Source organism: Crotalus tigris, unplaced genomic scaffold (assembly GCF_016545835.1).
Source record: "Crotalus tigris isolate CLP2741 ecotype Arizona unplaced genomic scaffold, ASM1654583v1 scf7180000018306.2785112, whole genome shotgun sequence".
In the NCBI taxonomy this organism is placed as follows: Eukaryota; Metazoa; Chordata; class Lepidosauria; order Squamata; family Viperidae; genus Crotalus; species Crotalus tigris.
In genome coordinates, this window is record NW_024096934.1 from 1158044 (window position 1) to 1177500 (window position 19457).

Genomic DNA, 19457 nt, shown 5'->3' on the forward strand with positions numbered 1-19457 from the left:
GCATGCCAGAGGTGGCACTCGGAGCCCTCTCTGTGGGCATGTGTGCTGTTGCCCCAGCCCCGCCTCCCCATGGCCCCCACCTCACCAACAGCCCCCCCAGAAGAGAGCTGCCCCCAAGCGCGGCCCATGCAGAGCAGCACAGCCAAGAATATGGCAGCCGGGCAGCGGGGACAAGACTCCGCCCTCATGCCCCGTCGTGTGCAGTTGGTTCTGTGGGGTGCAGACAGAGGGCATGACTGCCATGGCGCTGCTGGGCCGCCTGGGCAATCTGTGGTGGGCTGTGGAGGCGATGGGTGGCCCTGCGGGCAGGCAGGGCCAGGATGGAGGTGAGGTGGGGCGGAGCGAGCAGGGTGGGGGTGTGGCCAGTTTTTGGGCACTCGGTCTCTAAAAGGTTCGCCATCACTGCCTTAGTGGAATTGCATTATAAGCACTGGGTAGAAGGTCTTTGACTGGAAAAAAAAACCTCCACTTTGATGGATCTACTGAGAAGCTGATGGACACAGAAGACTACTACAGCATTGTAGCACAAGGTCCAATTAAAAACAAAAACACAGCAATAATTCTTTTAAAGATCAGTTTTAGCCTTAGCCTTAGGCCAAATTTGCCCACTGCATATTCATCAAGGGAGAAAAAATTAAGTAGAGAAAACCACAACAGTTGCAAAGGGAAGTGGCAACAAGGTCTGGATTAAAGTAGAATATTGGGATCCCATTGTTAAGCAACCCAGTCCAGGCTTGGCAACACAAGTTGATTGAGGTTACAAGAGTTTTGTCCCAAATTTTTAGTTAGGAGCATTCCAGACAGCAAATATGAGGCTATAGTCATGATTTATCAAAATAATATATTTAATTGGGTTCATACACCATGTGTTGCCATAAACAAAGGTTTTGTCAAGATTTCACATTTCACATGTTATGCCAGCCTTTTAAAATAGATATCAACCTCAAACAGCCTTAAAAATCCTCCAGTTTCCTTCACCCTTTTCATTAAGCCTAAATTTTTAATGTAAGAAAGTCCTATCGAAATCTATGGAGCTTCTCATATAAACATTTCATTTTTTTTAAAAAGCCACTTGCCTCTGGCTTAGTAACTTTAAAGATTTACCACTGGCTGACCAAGTAGGATATTTCAGTTTTTCACATGCTGGAGGTAGATTATCCTTATGTATATAAGTTCCACTGAGTTATGACATTGTACTCATCAAAGGAACTATCATGCAAACCACCTGGAACTATTTGGTGACTGAAGGAGCTTATTTTGAATGTTGGCAAATTTTAAATTTGGTATTTATATTCCAGCATTTTTAGTTTGACTGCAAAGGTTTGTGTACAAATGCAGACAGGGTCACCATTACACTATAACAAAAGACTTTTTTTTTTATGTGTATCATGTGAACTACAGTGAGCCAGTATGGTTTTAAAGCTAGGATCAACTTTAATGTATTGCACTGACCTATACTCATTTCCTATAAAAGGGCCCTTACCTGTTATTTTTTTTTAAAAAAAAAAATAAGCTATTGTTACTATTGGATAACTTGCTACAAAATCCCAAGTATTTTTTTTTTTTGCAAATGTTGGGATTAAAAGAATGCCAGGTCTCTTAGCTGTCGCTTCTCTTACACAATCTGATAATTACTTTTTCCAATCTTCTGCCAAGATTTCTTCCCTCCCAGTGCTTAGCTTCGCCATGGGAAGGAAGAAGGAACTTCGTCCATGCTCAGCCGAACTCTTGCTCCGTTTACATCTATTTCTCAAAAGTTGAGGGCATATTACGGGGGCAGACCGAGCAATCGGTGCTGTGGTTTAGCTATGGAGATGGGGGGGAGGGGGGCGAAGGGAAGAGAGAAAAGAGAGCGAAGTATTGCCCAGTCGGACTCACCCGCCGCATATAGATAGATACGGAAAGTGGAGAGAGCTATAAATCGGAGTTTCCTGGTGGTCCTTGGGAACCCGAAGCAAATGTCCTCTAACAACAACCGGGGAACGGAGGCTGAGGTCGCTCCCTACCAATCCCAGTTCAGGCAAAGGCGGGGCAGGAGGAGCAGGAGGCGGGGGCGGCTGAATTTGAATCGGCGAGGCTTCATTCCCGGGATTGAGCGTCCCGCCTGCGGGGTGCGGAGCCCAAAGCTCTGGGCCTTTTTGTCTGTGGAGGGAAGGACAGACGGCGGCGGAGGGCAATTTCCTTGAGGAAAGGGCGGGGGGGGGAGAGAATCCTGGAATCGGCAAAGTTTAAAACTCCCCCCCCCCCACCAAAGACGCAACCCCTGGGAAAATGCAACACGTGGCCCGGTGGAAGGAGCCGGTCTGGAGTTTGCATCACATGCTCGAAGGCTTTGCGGGCTCTGCGTTTGCGCCAAGCGAACTTCGCGAACGGCGCACAAACTTCAGTGTCATTGATTTTATTTTTATTTATTTTTTTTTGCCTGTAAATTCTTCGCATTGCCAAGGATGTACGCGCGGTCCTTCAAATAAAGCAGCTGCTCGGTTAAAAGGGTCGTAAAGTGCTAGTTTTCCACTCGGTTCACGTCGGAGGAAGGTGTCACACACAACGTCTGAAATCTGGAGGAAGCGCTTCTAAACGGGCAGAGACGCCAAGCGCAGGATTTGCTGGCCTTGGGTTGTTTCAGAGTTAAAGGAAGGGTAGAGAGGGAGGTTAGGGATGGCTGGTTAGGGATTAGTATCGAAACCGTGGTCTGTTTTAGGTCTATTAACCCAAGTAGTGTTAGAATTAAAATTACAGAGTTGGAAGGGACCTTGTAGGTCATCTAGTCCAACCCCCCCACCCGCCCAAGCAGGACAGCCTACACCAGGGGTAGGCAACCTTGGTTCTTTTATGACTCGTGGACTTCAACTCCCAGAATTCCTGAGCCAGCCAAGCTGGCTCAGGAATTCTGGGAGTTGAAGTCCACGAGTCATAAAAGAGCCAAGGTTGCTTACCCCTGGCCTACACCATTTCTGACGGATGTTGAGTAGAGATGCTCCCAATTTGATGAATGTCAGCTGGGATTTTTTTCCTTCTGTGGAAAAATAATGGACTTAGAGATTTGGGTCCAAGTTTTAACAAGCCTAGAACAAACCCTCTTGTCAACGGGACCTCTTTCCGGTGTCTTGACTTTATCTATGGGTTCACTTTAAGATTCAGTAAGGCTCTGGTTTAGATGGACGTGAAGGAATTAAGAGATAAGCGATAAGATAACCTCTATTGTCATTTTTTTTTTTTACTGTGGGCACAACGGCACACAACAAAAATGAAATTTAGTTGCCCGCTCTCAAAGTGAAACACAATTCTCATGCATATGATCGGAACATAATTTTGCATCTATTTTTACTATCGCTTTAGTCCTCCGGGCTTTTAATAGGAAACGAGCACGCATTGCTCAAACAGCGTGGTGAATCAGGCAATACGGTTTAGTAGGATATTATTTGCTGATGAAAATGTCGCGAGGAAACGGATTCTTTCTTTACTTTTTTTTGTGTACACGGTATTGTAGCAGCTGGAAGTTTAAAATAATCCGCAGCGGAAGGCAACAGAAGAAACTGTATCCCAGGCTTCCAAACGTAATATTCTTTTGAAAGGGCAATTCTTCTCTCTTAAGTGCGTCATCCTGTGGAGGAAATATTCTCATTTAACCAACTCAAGTCCCGCTTATTTTCTTTTTTTAAGGAGTTGGTCTCCCTGGTGACTCATGCAGCTTATTCTTTCAAAGCATTTCCGGGTGAATATTTGAAAAAGGCAAAAAAAAAAAAAAAATGGATAATTCGACTGGATTTTAAACTGCTTTTCTCTCTTCCTGCTGCCGTCTCCCAGCCAGTCTGAATTAATATCCAAAGCCTGGGGATAAGCTCGTATTTATTTGTTAATTGCTTCAGAAGGGCTGGTCCCAGACTCGCTCCCTAGAGAGCAACTTCCAGGGGGATTTGGTTTAAAATCTACATTTAATTATTGTAACCGTTCCTGTTAAAAGGAAATTAATTTTAAATACTTTACATTTCCTGGGATTCTTGTCACGATCGGGCAGTGAAGGTGCCTGACTGGTTACTTAATTGCTTGTTTCATTTTACTGTTTTTTTTTTAATTTTTGTTGTCAGCAGTTCAAAGAGATGTGTTGTTGATTGATTTACAAATAGCAAAAATATTATTCTATGCATTGACATTTTATTCATTCTCTGCCCCTTCCTTCTTTACGGGAGAAAAACCTAAATTCCAAATTTCATATTCAGTAATGAGACTAAAAAAGAGATTAACATTTCAGCACTCTAGACCAGTTTGGGAATAAACAGAATTGAAATGGAATGGAGTAAAACTGGATGTGTTTACTGGAACACTATAATGCAGCTCTTCACATTTTGTACTACAATGTTTTGTTATAAGTTCAACATGCCTTGTCAATCAGAATGCATTGTAAAAAAAAAAATTGAATTTATAGATTCCAAAGAATAACTATTTGTTTTTCAGCAGCGAAGAGGAATTTCTAAGGACTTGGCTAGCCAGAAAAAAACATGCTGAGAACAGTGACGAATCTTCCTTGAATTATCTGCTTATGCAAAGAAGTACTTATTTTTTATTACATTTATATCTCTTTATTTCTTAAGACTTCTACTCTACCTTTTTCACACAGTATTTTCTCTTCCACTAGTTATATGGAAGAATAATGAATGAAATGTGCCAAGGGATGAATGAAAAAGGAAAAAGCTTTATTAACTGAGGGGCAATTATTTTTCTGTGTAAATTGTACTGGTCGTCTTTTTTGTTTCTAGATCACAATATCTTTGGTTAGAAGATCACTTCTTGCACAAATTTTTCTCATCTGCTTTCCAAAGTTGTTTAGGGCTGGAGAAACCCTTCAGCCCAGCAGCCCTGGGCAGAAAGTAGGATGAGTCAAAGCTGTTCCCTTGGCTCTTCCTAGACAGCTTTCTCACAATGTGTGGACTTTAATCCTCACTGTTTTTAAAAATGGCCCTGCTGAACAATTCTGAGAATTGAAATCCAACCAATCTGGAGGCTATTGGAGACAACTTTAGAAGGTGACCCCATCAGTGGGTCAATGGACTACCAGAAAAAAAAAACAGGCTCACATTGCACTTAATAACATCTGAGGTTTGGTGAGTTGCTGAAGAATGGTCCAGTGCTTGAAATGTCTTACACAGCGCAAAAGTCTTGCATGCCATTCCAAGCCAATAGATGTCAGCTGAGAGAATGATAATATCTGTGGTGGGCTATGTAGATACTAGCCATAGACCACATGACCTCTCATCTCCTAAGTGTTTCAAGTTATGGCATGATGATACATCTTTTCATTTATGGACAAGTTGAAATATGATGGCTAGGATGTCCATATCCAACTTTAATTCCCAGCATAAGTGTCTGCATAAACTAGAGGGAGTGAGCAGAGGCAACAAGCAATGATACATTCTGCATGATAACACTGTAGCTGAATATCCATAGTTCGGGTTGCTGAAAGCTGTTAGTGGATATTAATGCATTAATGTAGGATCATTTGAATATGGTGGAAAAATGGGCTTGGGTACGTCACTAGAAGCTATTTTCTACCTCAGTTCTTACCAAATGGTTATAATGCTTCTCAAAACTGTGATTTTCCAGATATGCTGAGAATGATTGCTTGTTGGGGATTCCTTTGTATTTGGTATATGTTAATGTGGAGAAAGCCAACCTAAGGATTATTATAGTTGAACCAACAGAGAAATTAAGAGTACAACAAAGAGAAGGTGGTTCAGGACAGCTATTTACAGTTTCACCTTTTTGTCAAGGAATTCTAAGTTGAAAATAAACAGGGTACAAGCCTTGCTGTACAGGTATTTATCAACTTGAAACCATTCAGTTATCACAACCTCCCCAAAAGATACAGTACCTAAAATCCAGATTTGAAATTCAAATAGCCACACTCCCCTTGCATGATTGCATTTATGGTCATTTGCAGCAACCCATGACTGCAATTTATGACTTTATGGCTGGAAACTGGTGTATTCTTCCAGTTTCTGGCAATAAACGCCCATTACAGACAATGGATTTGTTTAATGATCACAGCCAAATAGTTCACTTTATGACTGTCACGTTTGCTTAACAGCCACAGCAAAAAACTAATACAATTGGGCACAGTCACATGATGAATCCCTTAATGATTTAGTCATAATTCTGGGGTTCATTACGATCATAAGTCGAGGACTGCCTGAGGAGATAATACATTACATTTTTCTTCAACTGTTCTCAAAACTAATGCCCATTGTTTTATCCAATAAATCCTCTATTGTACATTGAGAAACTGGAAAGTAATTTCTGAAAGGTGGGAATCTATCTTGAAGTAAACTCAGTTGCTCGCTTTTGGCTCCTGTTTTACTTGCTTGCCATTCTGATTTTTGTTTTAAATGTAACTTTGCAGAGGCTGAAAAATGTCACAGCAACTGGTAAAAGAAGGCTTTCTAAGTAACCTGAATGGAACAACCTTACTTGAAATTTCTGTTGGCTTACCTCTTGCACCATTATGCGTTCTTTCCAGAGGGTTGCTCCTAATTTTCTATTTTCTCCATTATGGAAGACCTTTATGCTCAATGTATGGCAATTTTTTTCTAGACTTTACTGTTTTAATCGTCCCTCCGATACTTTCCTATACAATTTTAGCTTCCGTATTCCCTTTTGTGATCCTCTCCTTTATAGTACTCTGCATAGGCTTGATTTCTGTCATTTATACTAAACGGACAAATTATGCCCAAGTGTCATGTAAGCAAATCTCAGATGATTTCCTAAGAACCAGATTGGACCCGGAATACATTCCCTCCGTAACATCGCTTCGAGTGTTCATCAATTTGTGGACATCCATTAGCATCCTGGCTGTAGACTTCCCACAGTATCCCCGGAGATATGCCAAAACTGAGACTTATGGAACAGGAGTGATGGATTTGGGAGTTGGAATATTTGTTTTTGGAAATGGTGTGGTTTGTCCAGAGGTTCGGCTGAAACCTGGTGCAACGCAACACAAATTCTTTTATCTCTCAAGGCAGTTGTTGACCGTATGGCCCCTCCTTCTCCTTGGCTTCGGACGACTAATGAGTGTTAAAGCAGCTGACTATTATGAGCATGTCACTGAATATGGGGTGCACTGGAACTTTTTCTTCACTTTAGCTGCTATACGAATAGGCGCATCGCTGCTTCTGACTGTATTCCCTGTGCACAAAGCCTGGATCGCCGCAGTCATGCTTGCTGTAGTTTATGAATGCTTTCTTGACGTTACACCCATGAAGATGTTTATTTTGCATGGAAGTGATGGGCAAGATTCAAGGACTGGTTTTCTAAATGCCAACAGAGAGGGTATATTTTCTGTCATCGGTTACCTTGCTATCTACCTGTCTAGCGTGCAAGTAGGTTTGTATTTGTTAGGAAAAAGAACAGCAGCAAAAGAGTGGCTTAAAGTAATCTGCTACTTTTTACTGGCAATTCTTCTCCTTTTTATATGCCTCCACATTGCTCAGTTGTACATTGACACTGTGTCCCGAAGAATGGCAAACCTTTCTTTTTGTATATGGATTGTTGCTAGCTGCTTGATTCTCTTTAGTTCTTTTTTAGTGGTTGATCTCATTCTCGTATTCACAAAGCTTCTTGTGGGTGGGGCTGATATTCCTAGTAGTTGGAATGTTCTGCACTCATCAACATATAAAAAATCTAATTTGGAATTCCAGCACAGAAAGACCAAATCTCAGAGTATGTGTATGATCAATGCTGTGAACAAAAACCAGCTTCTGCATTTTTTGCTAGCCAATGTTTTAACTGGTCTTGTAAATATGCAGGTTGATACAGTACACAGCAGCACACTCTCTGCCATGTTAATAGTGCATTTATATATGTTTACAAACTGTTTGGTTATGTATTTATTGCAAGCAAAAAATATAATTTTAAAATGTTGGTAATTTATAAAACTGCAGCAACGTGTCTAGACAGCCCCCAGGCGTGAACACTGACTTGAAGGCACAAAAATATTGCCAATAAAAATTATAAAAGCTGCAGTTCCTTTATGAAATATAAACCTTGGTGTTTTTCGTTAGATTTATATGCATGAGATAGTGTAATTTGTTTTGCTGGAATATTTAGTAACCGACTTATGGGAAGTGGAAAAGAATTATTTTTAACCAGAGGCTTTTAGCCATGTGATAGTTTGCAAATTTTTGTGACATCATGAAATATAAAAGCCATTATCATTGGGTTGGGACAATTTTTTATTTTGTAAGGGATTAAAGGATAAAATTTGTAAAGACAAAGGCACTTGTTTTGATTTTTATTTTAGAAAAAATATTTTCATGGTGCAATCTGAGGCCCCCAATATGAACCCTATCACAATATGTTATGCTGATAAGTGATCAGCATTTGCTAATATTATGGCATATATAAATATACGTATGTCAGAGCTGCTCTTACAGATTTAATTTAAAATATATTAAAAATCCATGGAGTAACAAAATTCATGTTTCCAAAATAAAACATGCAGTGCCAAGAGCCAAATCTATTGGTAACAATAGACAAAGAGCATGTAACCTTAAATGTAAAAAAAAAAAAGCGAAGTTAAGGTTCTGAAATCAACTTTTTACAAATTACTAATAAAACACATCACTTGTTTACAAAGAAAAATGTATATTTTTCTAAAGGTCACATAATATTTTTATTAGAACAGCAGCTCCCAACCTTTTCTATACCCCGCACCCCTAGAACGCTTCTGATATATTCTTGCACCCCTTACAAAAGTTCAAAACGAATTATGCATATACACTATAATTTTGAAACTTCTAAACCCAAGTTTTCGCATTCCCTGGAATATCATCTCGCTCCCTCAGGGTTGGGAACCCCTGAGTTAGAAGATCATAAAGATGCATTGCTTGTTAAGTAACAAGCTCTGAACTCTCAAAAAGAGTATGGGGAAGGTAGATTGCAATACAGAAATTGAAGCCAGCCATTCTACTTAGGATTGTGGAAATGGATCAAATGCTACCTACATTACCTTTGTTATAATTTACCATTGATTAGGGAAAGAAACATCAACTAATATACAAATGCTGTAATTTAGAAAGTAGAGTTCTCGTTTCTAAGGTCATCACCTCAGCAATGAATAGTTTGCCCAACAAAAGTCATTATACAATAACGTGCCATTTTCAAGTCGATGCAATAAAACAAGCCATTTGTTCTGAGACACCATCAATTTATGTAAAAGTACCAGTATTTATGCAACTGAAACTTGGCAATCACACTGAAAAAATGTAGTGCATACAGATAGTACTTGATTTACAACCATTCATGACTTTGGTATCTAATTATCACTAGAAAGAAAGGGCCATGAAGAATGGAAGTCACACCATAAGATGAAACTCTTTCATACATCCATGCAATGTTACAATGCACATACAAATGAATTTTCATGGCAACAGTTAGACTGCTTTCACCATTGCTTGTAATTCCCTCACACACAAATACATTTTTGAGACAGGTGAAATATTTTCAAATATTTTCAAATTCTGGACTCCATCTCTTGCTGTTTTTTTTTTTCTAAATAAATTTATGCTTCATATTGTTATATGCCACTTCTCACTTATAATGCTAAAACATTAGTTGAATTGCTTTCAAATGCTAGATTTGAAGGGAATCATAATCATAATTTGAAGGGAATCATAATCCCTGGAGTGACAAATGGAATGGCAAAAAACACTGGGCTGGCTGGAAGCTAGATAGTGACTGGCAATTCAGGTATAAGCCAAATTTTGTTAGCAGGCCTTCAGCCCTGTAGCTTGGGTTGCTTAATGCCAGATTGATCCATATTATGATTTCAATAATATAACCATAAAATAGTCCATAAGTTAACCTTTTTTTCCAAAGGGATGCAAACTGTTAATGTTTTCAGTTTGAAAGGTCCTTGGTGCTCTCTGAGCTTGGTTTTTAGGCAGACATTTCACTACTCAAACTACGTAACACCATCAGTGCTAGTTGCATAAAACTAGCATAAAACTGCATAAAAACAAGCACCAAAGACTTCTCATTTCAGTCCTAGCTACAAATATTCTTCTTTGTTGGTCCCTTCTGTTTTACCCGAATGCTGGTACCCAGTCACTGCTAGTATGAGCTTGGATTGTAAAAGAAGCGTTCCATCTTTGACTTCAGATTCAGGCCTATTATCTAGTGCTGGAGACACCTTGTATGGAATATTTTCCTGCTTTATTGCTGTGCCATTTCTCAGTCCAAGTTACAATAAAAAGTCCCAGATTTGGCATTGCGCATCTCCAGGTTTCTTTTAAATATTGATAAGGTCTATTTTGGGGGGAGGAAGCAGGTAGCACCTTCTTTCAAATATTAATAATGTATATTTATTATGACTGCCGGGATTGAGAAGAGCCTTTCTGCCAGAGCACCCTTCCTTTGGAATCCCAAAGGTGCTTTTTCAAAAAGCAAGTGGCTTTTGGGACAACCATGACCTGGATGACTGAAAATCTCCATAGGCATCCTGCCCTCCAGTCTAAGATCTATCTATCTATCTATCTATCTATCTATCTATCTATCTATCTATCTATCTATCTATCTATCTATCTATCTATCTATCTATCTATCTATCATTCCTTAAGAGCCTAGAGACTTGGCTCTGCAAGATGGCATGGAGATCCAATGGAGAAATTCAACTCTGGAGGTGGCTGTAAGATTGATAACAAGCTCCCCACCCCATTCTCTGCTTCCCACTTGTCCATCTTTTTTTGCTGATCCTATTGACCTCTTTTGTTTTTGTTTTCTTTCTCCTTGGTTTCACATCCTTTAAACTTCCTATTTCTTCTTTTTTTTATGATTGTGAGCTGCCTAGAGTAGCCCCATGACCCGAAAGGCAGGAAATAAATTTAATAATAATCGTAATAATATTGGGGGGAGCAAGAATATTTATTATCCCTTCTTTTAAATATTGATAAAAGATATAGTTTTTTGGGGGAAAGAAGGCATATATTATCGCTTCTTTTAAATATTGATGAGGTATATTGGGGAGGAGCAGATATACATCATAGCCTTTAAATATTAATGGGGTAAATTTTGAGGGGAAAGCAGGTATATTTTATGCCTTCTTTTAAACATTCATAAGGCAAGTTTTGGGGAGAAAGGTTTACGTTATCCGTACTTTTAAATATGGTTAAGGAATATTCCGGGTAAAAGCAAATATGCATTATACCCTTTTTAAAATATGGTTAAGGTGTATTTCGGGGAAGAGGGCAAGCTCACATCACAAAACTTTTTGGTGTAAGATCGAAACGGCTTAAGAGGCCAACGAACAGCTCCTACTTAAAATAGTTGTGGATTTCTTCGGTAAGGCTTCCAGAAGCGAAGCCTTACCTTTTTTATTCCGAAGTAAGCCCATTTAGAGCAACACGAATTCACTCCCGCCTCAAGGGCGAGCCCAATATCGGCGTCGCCACATCTCCGCCTTTTCCCGCTCGAACTATTTCTCGAGGCGGAAGAAACGGCTTACTGAGCATGCGCACCACCTCAGCGCCCTATTCGCCGCGCCGGCGGCAGGGGCCATTTGTGACAGTTTCCAAGAAAGAAAGGCGGAGAATGGGCGGGCGGGTTCCACTTCACGACAGCGTTCCTTCTCACGCATGCGCAGAAAGCCGCAAGCCGGACCCTCTTTCCGGCCTACCTATATAAAGGAAACGCTCTCCCACCCCCCTTTCTTCGATTTGAGCCCGCGGCGAATAGAGCGAAGGGGAAGGACAAGGAAGGGGGCGGGCCGCACAAGAATCATTTACATAAAAGAGAGAAGGGGCGGAGCTTGGGCAGAGGTGACAGCTTGAGCCGAGGCACGTCCTGAAAGAGCAGTTAGTCGCCGGGATCGAAAGAGGGCGGGGTTTGGGAGGGCGGAGCCGGGCGAGCGGTTGGTCGGGCTGGTGGGTGGGGCAGGCGGGGAGGGCTACCGTCTCCGTCTCTCGCGAGAGGAGGGGGGCAGGAGGAGGGGCGGGGGCGGAGCCAAAGCCGGACGAGGAGTCTCCATGCTGCCCTCCTGAAAGGGGAGGGAGGGGAAGGGAAGAGAGAGAGGCCAAAAAAATCGCCCGTTTCGGCGCTTCGAGGTGTGGCAGTCTCTCCTGCAACTTCAGTCGCTTCAACCAATAGGAGAGGCAGGCTGGGGGGAAAGGAAGGTAAATTTAAATATAGGTGGAGCCTGTGGGAGCAGTGGGGGGGGGAGGAGGAGGAGGAGAAGCGAAGGTTATGCTTTGGCCTACTCAATGCCTTATTAATTTATTTTCTTCCACATGCATTTGTGTCCGGGGGGGGGGATTTCTGCTCCTCACCTGCCTCCTTTCGAAAAGCAAAAAGAATGCCCCCCTTCCTTGGAAAAAGGGGGGGAAAGCAATTTTCCCCTTTCCCCCGTTATTTAAGGATTCCCTGGGAAAGCTTCCCTTGCAAAAAAAATGCAATGCAAGGAGGCAAAAGAACGTGGAAAAGTCAAAAAGAGAGAAAGTGAGAGTGAATCAGCCGCTGATTAAAGAAAAAAACCCTCTTTGGAAAGAGTAGGCAGGCTGCTAATTATACAAGGATTTCTTCTCTGTGCTTTGAAACAAGCTGCTTTTTTTCTTTTTTACCCCCTTGGGCCTATTGGCTGAGTGGTGTAGGTGTACAGGTTAAGCTGAAACATAATTGCTGGCAAGGCCCTTGATTTTAGTTGCTTAAAATACGTTGCAAGTTGGCCTGCCTGCAATTCCGGGTTGCTCTTAGTTCTAGAAAATTGAATACGTTTCTCCTAAGGTAACTTTAAAGCTGTTTCTGGCCTGGCTTTTGTGTTGCCCTTTATTCACAGTCTATAGCTCAGTAGCATGGAGTTTTGTGTGTTTATTTGGTGTCCTACTTATATCTCTGCATTAATAAAACCCAGAGGCACTTTTTTTCCACAGGCAATTGGACTTCCTTTGCTTCATCCAAGAAGTGAAATGTCTTCAAGAAAAACAAAGTCCAGTTGCCTGGTGAAAAAAAGCACCTTGGGACAACCATGACCTGAATAATAATAGTAATAATAGTAATAATGTGAGAAGGGACCTTGGAGGTCATCTAGGCCAACCCCCTGCTCAGGCCTATACCATTTCAGACAAATGGTCCAGTCTCTTCTTAAAAACTTCCAGTGTTGGAGCATTCACAGCTTCTGGAGGCAGGTTGTTCCACTGGTTAATTGTTCTAAGAAAATTTCTCCTTAGTTGACTGAGAATCTCCATAGACACCTGCATAGTAAAAGTTATTTTTCCTAGAAAAAGTGGCCTTCCTCTCCGTCACCTTGTTTGCAATTAGTTGATCTTGGCACACATGCTAAAGAGCTGCGGGTGCCTCAACACGGGAGGGTTTCAAAAATAGATTGGACTACCATTTGACCAGAATGGTATAAGGTCTCATGCTCTGAACAGGGGGTTGGACTAGAAGACCTCTGATATCTGTTCCAGCCCTATGATTTTGTGTTCTTTGTTGTAAACAGTAAATTGGGATTGTAGTTTGAAGTTGTTTTGGCTTAGCCTATTCACCCAACCAACGATGTGATCTTGAATAAGGTAAACTCAACTCTGCTACAAATTGTGATGCAGATAATCCTCGACTTACGGCCACACTTGAACCCAGAATTTGTATTATTAAGTGAGAAAATTTTAAGTGACTTTTGCCCCATTTTACGACTTTTCTTGCCACATTTGTTAAGCGAATCATTGCAATTGTTAAATTTAGTAACACGGATATTACGTGAATCTGGCTTCCTCCGTTGACTTTGTTTGTTGGAAGGTCACAAAAGATGATCACATGACCCCAGGGCACTGCAACCGTCATAAATATGAACCAGTGGTCAGGAGTCTGAATGTAAATCAGAAGACCACGGGGGAGGCTGCAATGGTCATAAGTGTGAAAAATGGTCATGTCGCTTTTTTTTCAGTGCCATTGTAACTCCGAACAGCCAGTAAATGAACTGTTGTAAATCTAGGACTACCTGTAGTTGCATATGACATGTTAGTTGCGAAGTCGTGTTCGACCCATCGCGACCCCATGGACAAAGTTCCTCCAGGCCTTCCTGTCTTCTATCATCTTCTGGAGTCCATTGAAGCTCACGCCCACTGCTTCAGGGACTCCATCCAGCCCCCTCATTCTCTGTCATCCCCTTCTTCTCTTGCCCTCCATCTTTCCCAGCATCAGGCTCTTCTCCAGTGAGTCCTTCCTTCTCATTAGGTGGCCAAAGTACTTTTTAACTTCAGGATCTGGCCTTCTAAAGAGCAGTCAGGGCTGATCTCCTCTAGGACTGACCGGTTTGATCGCCTTGCAATCCAGGGGACTTGCAGGAGTCTTCTCCAGCACCATAGTTCAACAACCTCAATTCTTTGGCGCTCAGCCTTTCTTATGGTCCAACTTTCACAGCCATACATTGCAACTGGGAAAATCACGGCCTTGACTATACATACTTTTATTGGCAGGGTGATGTCTCTGCTTCTTAGTATGCTGTCTAGATTTGCCATAGCTTTCCTCCCCAGGAGCAAGCGTCTTTTAATTTCTTGGCTGCAGTCCCCATCTGCGGTGATCTTGGAGCCCAGGAAGATAAAATCTGTCACTACTTCCATTTCTTCCCCATCTATTTGCCAGGAATTGAGAGGGCCGGATGCCATGATCTTGGTTTTCTTAATGTTGAGTTTCAAGCCAACTTTTGCACTCTCCTTCACTGGCATCAAGAGGCTCTTTAGTTCCTCTTCACTTTCTGCCATTAGAGTGGTATCATCTGCATATGACAGTGTAATTGTTTTTTGTGTTCTTGAATCTGAGTTGACTCCTGGGCAAATCTGCAATTTTCTTGGCAAGGATTCTCAGAAGTGGTTTGCCATTTTCTCAGAACTGAGAGTGACTGGCCCAAGGTAACACAGCTGGTTTTCCGCCTAAGGTAGGACTGGAACTCAGTCTTCCAGTTTCTCGTCCGGTTGCCTTAACCACTAGACCAGACTGGCTCTCCTGATATAGCTCTAGGTGTCCAAAATATTTGCACATACATTACAAATATGTGGTAGGCCCTGAGCATAGGTAAGGATTTTATGGAGATGGTTGTGAATATGCATGTCAGGGTTATGTTAATCTGTGGTAGCAAAGATTCAGCAGGAGTCTGGTAGCACCTGTCCTGGCTGACCCTTTTTATTCAAAGACATATTTACTTGATTGTGAGATAAGTGGCTATATAGATATGAATAAATCAAGCTTTTGTGCGCTGCATCTTGCTTTATCAGACACACAGTGAGCGGCAGCTGAAAAAAGCTTGTATCTTTGAATATTTATATTAACATTTATATTAACATTTCACCTATGTTAGTAAAACACAATAAAATGTCATTGTTAAAAAGATCTGTGTTCAAATAACAATGTCTAGGTCATCTAACCATTGAGGCACAGCATCATTTATATTAAAAAAAAAAATCAGATACTGCACCAGCTTACAGCCCACCACAATGTGATCTACCGTTTGTTGTGGGACTCTGGAATAGGAATAGAATAGAATAGAATAGAATAGAATAGAATAGAATAGAATAGAATAGAATAATAGAATAGAGCTGGAAGGGACCTTGGAGGTATTCTAGTCCAGCTCCTTGTTCCAGCAGGAGAACCTATACTGTCTCAGACAGGTGATTGTCCAGTCTCTTTTCCGGCTGATAAATGGGTAAGGTTGGCACTCAAAAAAATGATCCTTAGTTCTAGGTTAGCAGTGTTCCAATATCTCAGGGGCTGCCACAAAGAAGAGGGAGTCAAGCTATTCTCCAAAGCACCTGAAGGCTGGACAAGAAGTAACGGATGGAAACTCATCAAGGAGAGAAGCAACCTAGAACTAAGGAGAAACTTCCTGACAGTGTGAACAATTAACCAGTGGAACCACCTGCCTCCAGAAGCGGTGCATGCTCCAACACTGGAAGTTTTTAAGACGAGACTGGGCAGCCATTTGTCTGAAATGTATAGGGTTTCCTGCCTGAGCAGGGGGTTGGACTAGATGACCTCCAAGTCCCTTCCAACTTTATCATCATCATCATCATCATCATTATTATTATTATTATTATTATTAAGCAACCTAGAACTAAGGAGAAATTTCCTGATACAACAATTAATCTGTGGATCAACCTGCCTCCAGAAGTCGTGGCCACTCCAACAACAGTGGAGGTTTTTAAGAAGAGATTGGACAACCATTTGTCTGAAATGGTAGAAGGTTTCGTCCCTGAACCCAGGGGTGGGACTAGAAGACCTTTAAGGTCCCTTCCAACTCTGTTATTCTGTTAAAAAGGTGTTACCAGACTGATTTTTTTTTTTTTTTTTTTTGCAAGAGTGCATTACTGCATCTATTGCGTTTGTGGTGAGATAAATTTCTTTCAGATAGGTAGAAATAGGAAAAGGGAGAATTGGAGTGAATTTAAAAGTTGAGGACTCTGGTAAAGAGAATTGTAATTTGTGAGTGTGTAAAGAAGATACGAGCGTATGTGTTATTTAGGATGTCCTGAAGGGTGAGGTGATTTAAGTCTTGGCTTCTTTATTATTCTTTGAAGGGAATCCTAGAGGTGAGACCATTGCTATGAACAATTACGTTGAGATTTAAGGCAGCCTTAAAATTTAGATGCCTCTCCCCCTTACAAAGATGTCACCGCTTATATGTGTCTGCTGGAAAGGTGGAGGCAGTGATGTATTTCTAGAGTTCCTGAATGTGTACCCTCTTCCAAAATATAAGATGGGTTTATGCAATGTGCAAAGTTCAAGCTGAACACTAACAAAGCTTAGGCTGATAAAGGAGAATATTTGTAGCTTAGGGTTGAAATGAGAGGTCCTTGGAGATCTCAGAGCGTGGTTGTTTTCTTGCAGAACTTTCATGACCTAAACTAGCTAACATCATCAGTGTTAGTTAACTAGTCATCATCAACCAGCACTGATGAGGTTACCTTTATCAGCTAGAATAGAATAGAATAGAATAGAATAGAATAGATATTGGAATATAGAATAGAAAAGATATTGGAATATAGAATAGAACAGAATAGATATTGGAATATAGAATAGAATAGATATTGGAATATAGAATAGAAAAGATATTGGAATATAGAATAGAACAGAATAGATATTGGAATATAGAATAGAATAGATATTGGAATATAGAATAAATAGATATTGGAATATAGAATAGAATAGATATTGGAATATAGAATAGAATAGAATAGAATAGATATTGGAATATATAATAGAGTAGAGCAGAACAAACAACAGAACAGAACAACAACAGAACAGAACAGAACAGAACAGAACAGAACAGAACAGAATAGAATAGAATAGAATAGAATAGAATAGAATAGAATAGAATAGAGCTGGAAGGGACCTTGGAGGTCTTCTAGTCCAGCCCCCTGCTCAAGCAGGAGAACCTATACCATTTCAGACAAACGGTTGTCCAGCCTCTTCTTTATTCGGATACTCGAGTTGTAGGTTGACAGTAAGTCCCTTGGCCTCCCTGTGCTCACATAGTGCCCTGCTCCCCACAGCTTCTTTGCTTTGCTTGCGCATCCTGCTTCCCCCAGGCTTCTTGTGATGCATGATTCAGATGAGTTTAGCAGGCACAGAATGCTGTGGTGGGAAGGGATATATAAAACCAGGAGAGAATATGTATTTGGGGTACTTACAAAAGAGCCAGGCTAATGGATTGCAAGTAATGCATGACACTGCAAGAGTCACTGCAAGAAAAATCTCCAGTGATGGAGCGCCCACAATTTCTGGTGGCCAGCTGTTCCACTGGTTGATTGTCCTCACTGTCAGGAAGTTTCTCTTTAATTCCGGGTTCCTTCTTTCCTTGATCAATTCCCAGCCATTGTTTCTCATCCTTCCATCGGGTGCTTTGGTGAATAATTTGACCCCCCTCTGCCTTGTGGCAGCCCCTCAGATACTGGAAGACTGCTATCCTGTCTCCCCTATTTCTCCTTTTCTTTAGACTAGCCAAACCCAAACCCTGCAGCCTGTTTCGGTCTCCAGGCCTTTGATCCTCTTAGTTGCTGTTCTCTGAAGCTTTGTTAGTGTTCCGTTTGAACTTAGCACGTTGCATAAATCCAGCTTAGGCAAGAAAACAAGCAAGCTCAGAGAACACCACGGACCTTTCAAAGCTCAGGCTGTCATATACGAAGCATAATTAATAGGCTTGGTTGACTATGTTGTTCAGTAGAAAATCCCCAGTCCTGCTGTGTTTTAACAGCAGTACCACAGCGTCTGACTCACTTATGTTTTCAGAGAGAAAACATTGACACAATGCCGGTCCCTCTTTCTTAACCCCTAGTTCTGTCTGAGGGGCTGAATTCAGGCCTAATTCACAATAGACCCCAATACTGTAAATTAGTTTGCTTTTCAATTTGACCAGGCTGATAGTGGACTCGTTTGGATTTGAGTTCATTAGTCATTCTGAAATGCGTGCTGTTATCCCCACAATGTACAGGGAGTCCTCAACTTACAACAGTTCATTTAGTGACTGTTCAAGTTACGACGGCACTGAAAAAAATGTGACTTATGATCGTTTTTCGTAGTTACGACCTTTTGCAGCATCCCCACGATCACACAATCAAAATTCAGATGCTGGTTCATATTTATGACCTTTGCTGTGTCTCGGGGTCGAGTGATCTCCTTTTGCGACCTTGTGACAAGCAAAGTCAATGGGGGGAAGCCAGATTCACTTAACAACCCGGTTACTAACTTAGCAACGGCAGTGATTCGCTTAACAACTGTGGCAAGAAAAGTGGTAAAATGGGGCAAAACGCACTTAACAAATGTCTCGCTTAGCAACAGAAATTTTGGGCTCAGTTACGGTTGTAAGTCAAGGACAGCCTGTATTCACAGTTGATCTGTGCTGAAATTTCAGACGCCTGTTAACTTTTTTTTTCTTTTGCTGTGGGTCTGTGGGAAAGAATCCATGGAAGTTCACACACCCGCAGTCAAACCTCAAGTGCTTTTAGTTAGCACGGGTGTGTTCCAGCCGGTCTTTACAACCTACATTTTCTGGGCTCTATTCCTTCCTCCTTGGAAGAGCTTTAAGAAGCGCACGTTCAGACATCCACATCCATCAATTCTGGGAGCCGTAGATGGTTCTCTGCTTCCCATCCTTGAGACAGAATCACAGGTCAGAATAACAGTTGGAAGGGACCTTGGAGGTCTCCTAGTCCAACCTCCTGCTCAGGCAAGAGACCCTAGCCTAGACCATTTCAGACAAGTGGATGTCCAGTCTCTTTGTGAAATCTTCCAGGGATGGGAGCATCCACAACTTCTGGAGGCAACTTCTGTTCCACTGATCAATTGTTCTGATTTCTCTTTAGTTCCAGGTTGCTTCTCTCCTTGATTAGTTTCCATCCGTTGTTTCTTGTCTCGCCTTCTGGTGCATTGGTCTTCTCAAACCAGGGTAGTAAGTTGTGAAAGCAACTCCGCTTCTGGCTCCA

The 19457-nt window shown here is 41.5% G+C and overlaps 3 protein-coding genes across 13 annotated transcripts in view; 2 read left to right on the forward strand and 1 right to left on the reverse strand.

Annotated features, from left to right (window-relative positions):
- The window catches only part of MYO19 (myosin XIX), a 60480-nt gene extending 58297 nt beyond the window's left edge, over positions 1-2183 (reverse strand). Inside the window, exon 1 of one of the 2 annotated variants that reach the window (XR_005557503.1) lies at positions 1879-2183. Coding sequence is in view for 1 of the 2 variants with exons in the window: in XM_039350020.1 (XP_039205954.1) it covers positions 1879-1887 (9 nt within the window). In the remaining variant the exon portion in view is untranslated. The remainder of the gene's footprint in view (positions 1-1878) is intronic. The other variant, XM_039350020.1, reaches the window with a different exon arrangement.
- A 1254-nt stretch (positions 2184-3437) lies between these two features.
- PIGW (phosphatidylinositol glycan anchor biosynthesis class W) lies at positions 3438-8267 on the forward strand. Of its 6 annotated transcripts, none has more exons than XM_039350021.1 (3): positions 3438-3557; positions 4456-4550; positions 6398-8267. In XM_039350021.1, exon 3 carries the CDS (start codon positions 6408-6410, stop codon positions 7917-7919), a length of 1512 nt encoding a protein of 503 aa, XP_039205955.1. In that variant the 5' UTR covers positions 3438-3557; positions 4456-4550; positions 6398-6407; the 3' UTR covers positions 7920-8267. The 6 variants fall into 6 exon arrangements, with proteins under 6 accessions (XP_039205955.1, XP_039205956.1, XP_039205959.1 ...); XM_039350022.1 differs by having other exon boundaries at positions 3439-3557; positions 4459-4550; XM_039350025.1 differs by lacking the exon at positions 3438-3557 and adding an exon at positions 3576-3594 and having other exon boundaries at positions 4459-4550.
- Positions 8268-11697: 3430 nt separating this feature from the next.
- GGNBP2 (gametogenetin binding protein 2) overlaps positions 11698-19457 on the forward strand; it is a 52376-nt gene continuing 44616 nt past the window's right edge. For 4 of the 5 annotated variants that reach the window (XM_039350028.1, XM_039350030.1, XM_039350031.1 and 1 more), the window contains exon 1: positions 12006-12161. The gene's annotated coding sequence lies outside the window, so the exon portion shown is untranslated. Of the gene's footprint in view, positions 11826-12005; positions 12162-19457 lie in introns of those variants that run through there. The other variant, XM_039350027.1, reaches the window with a different exon arrangement.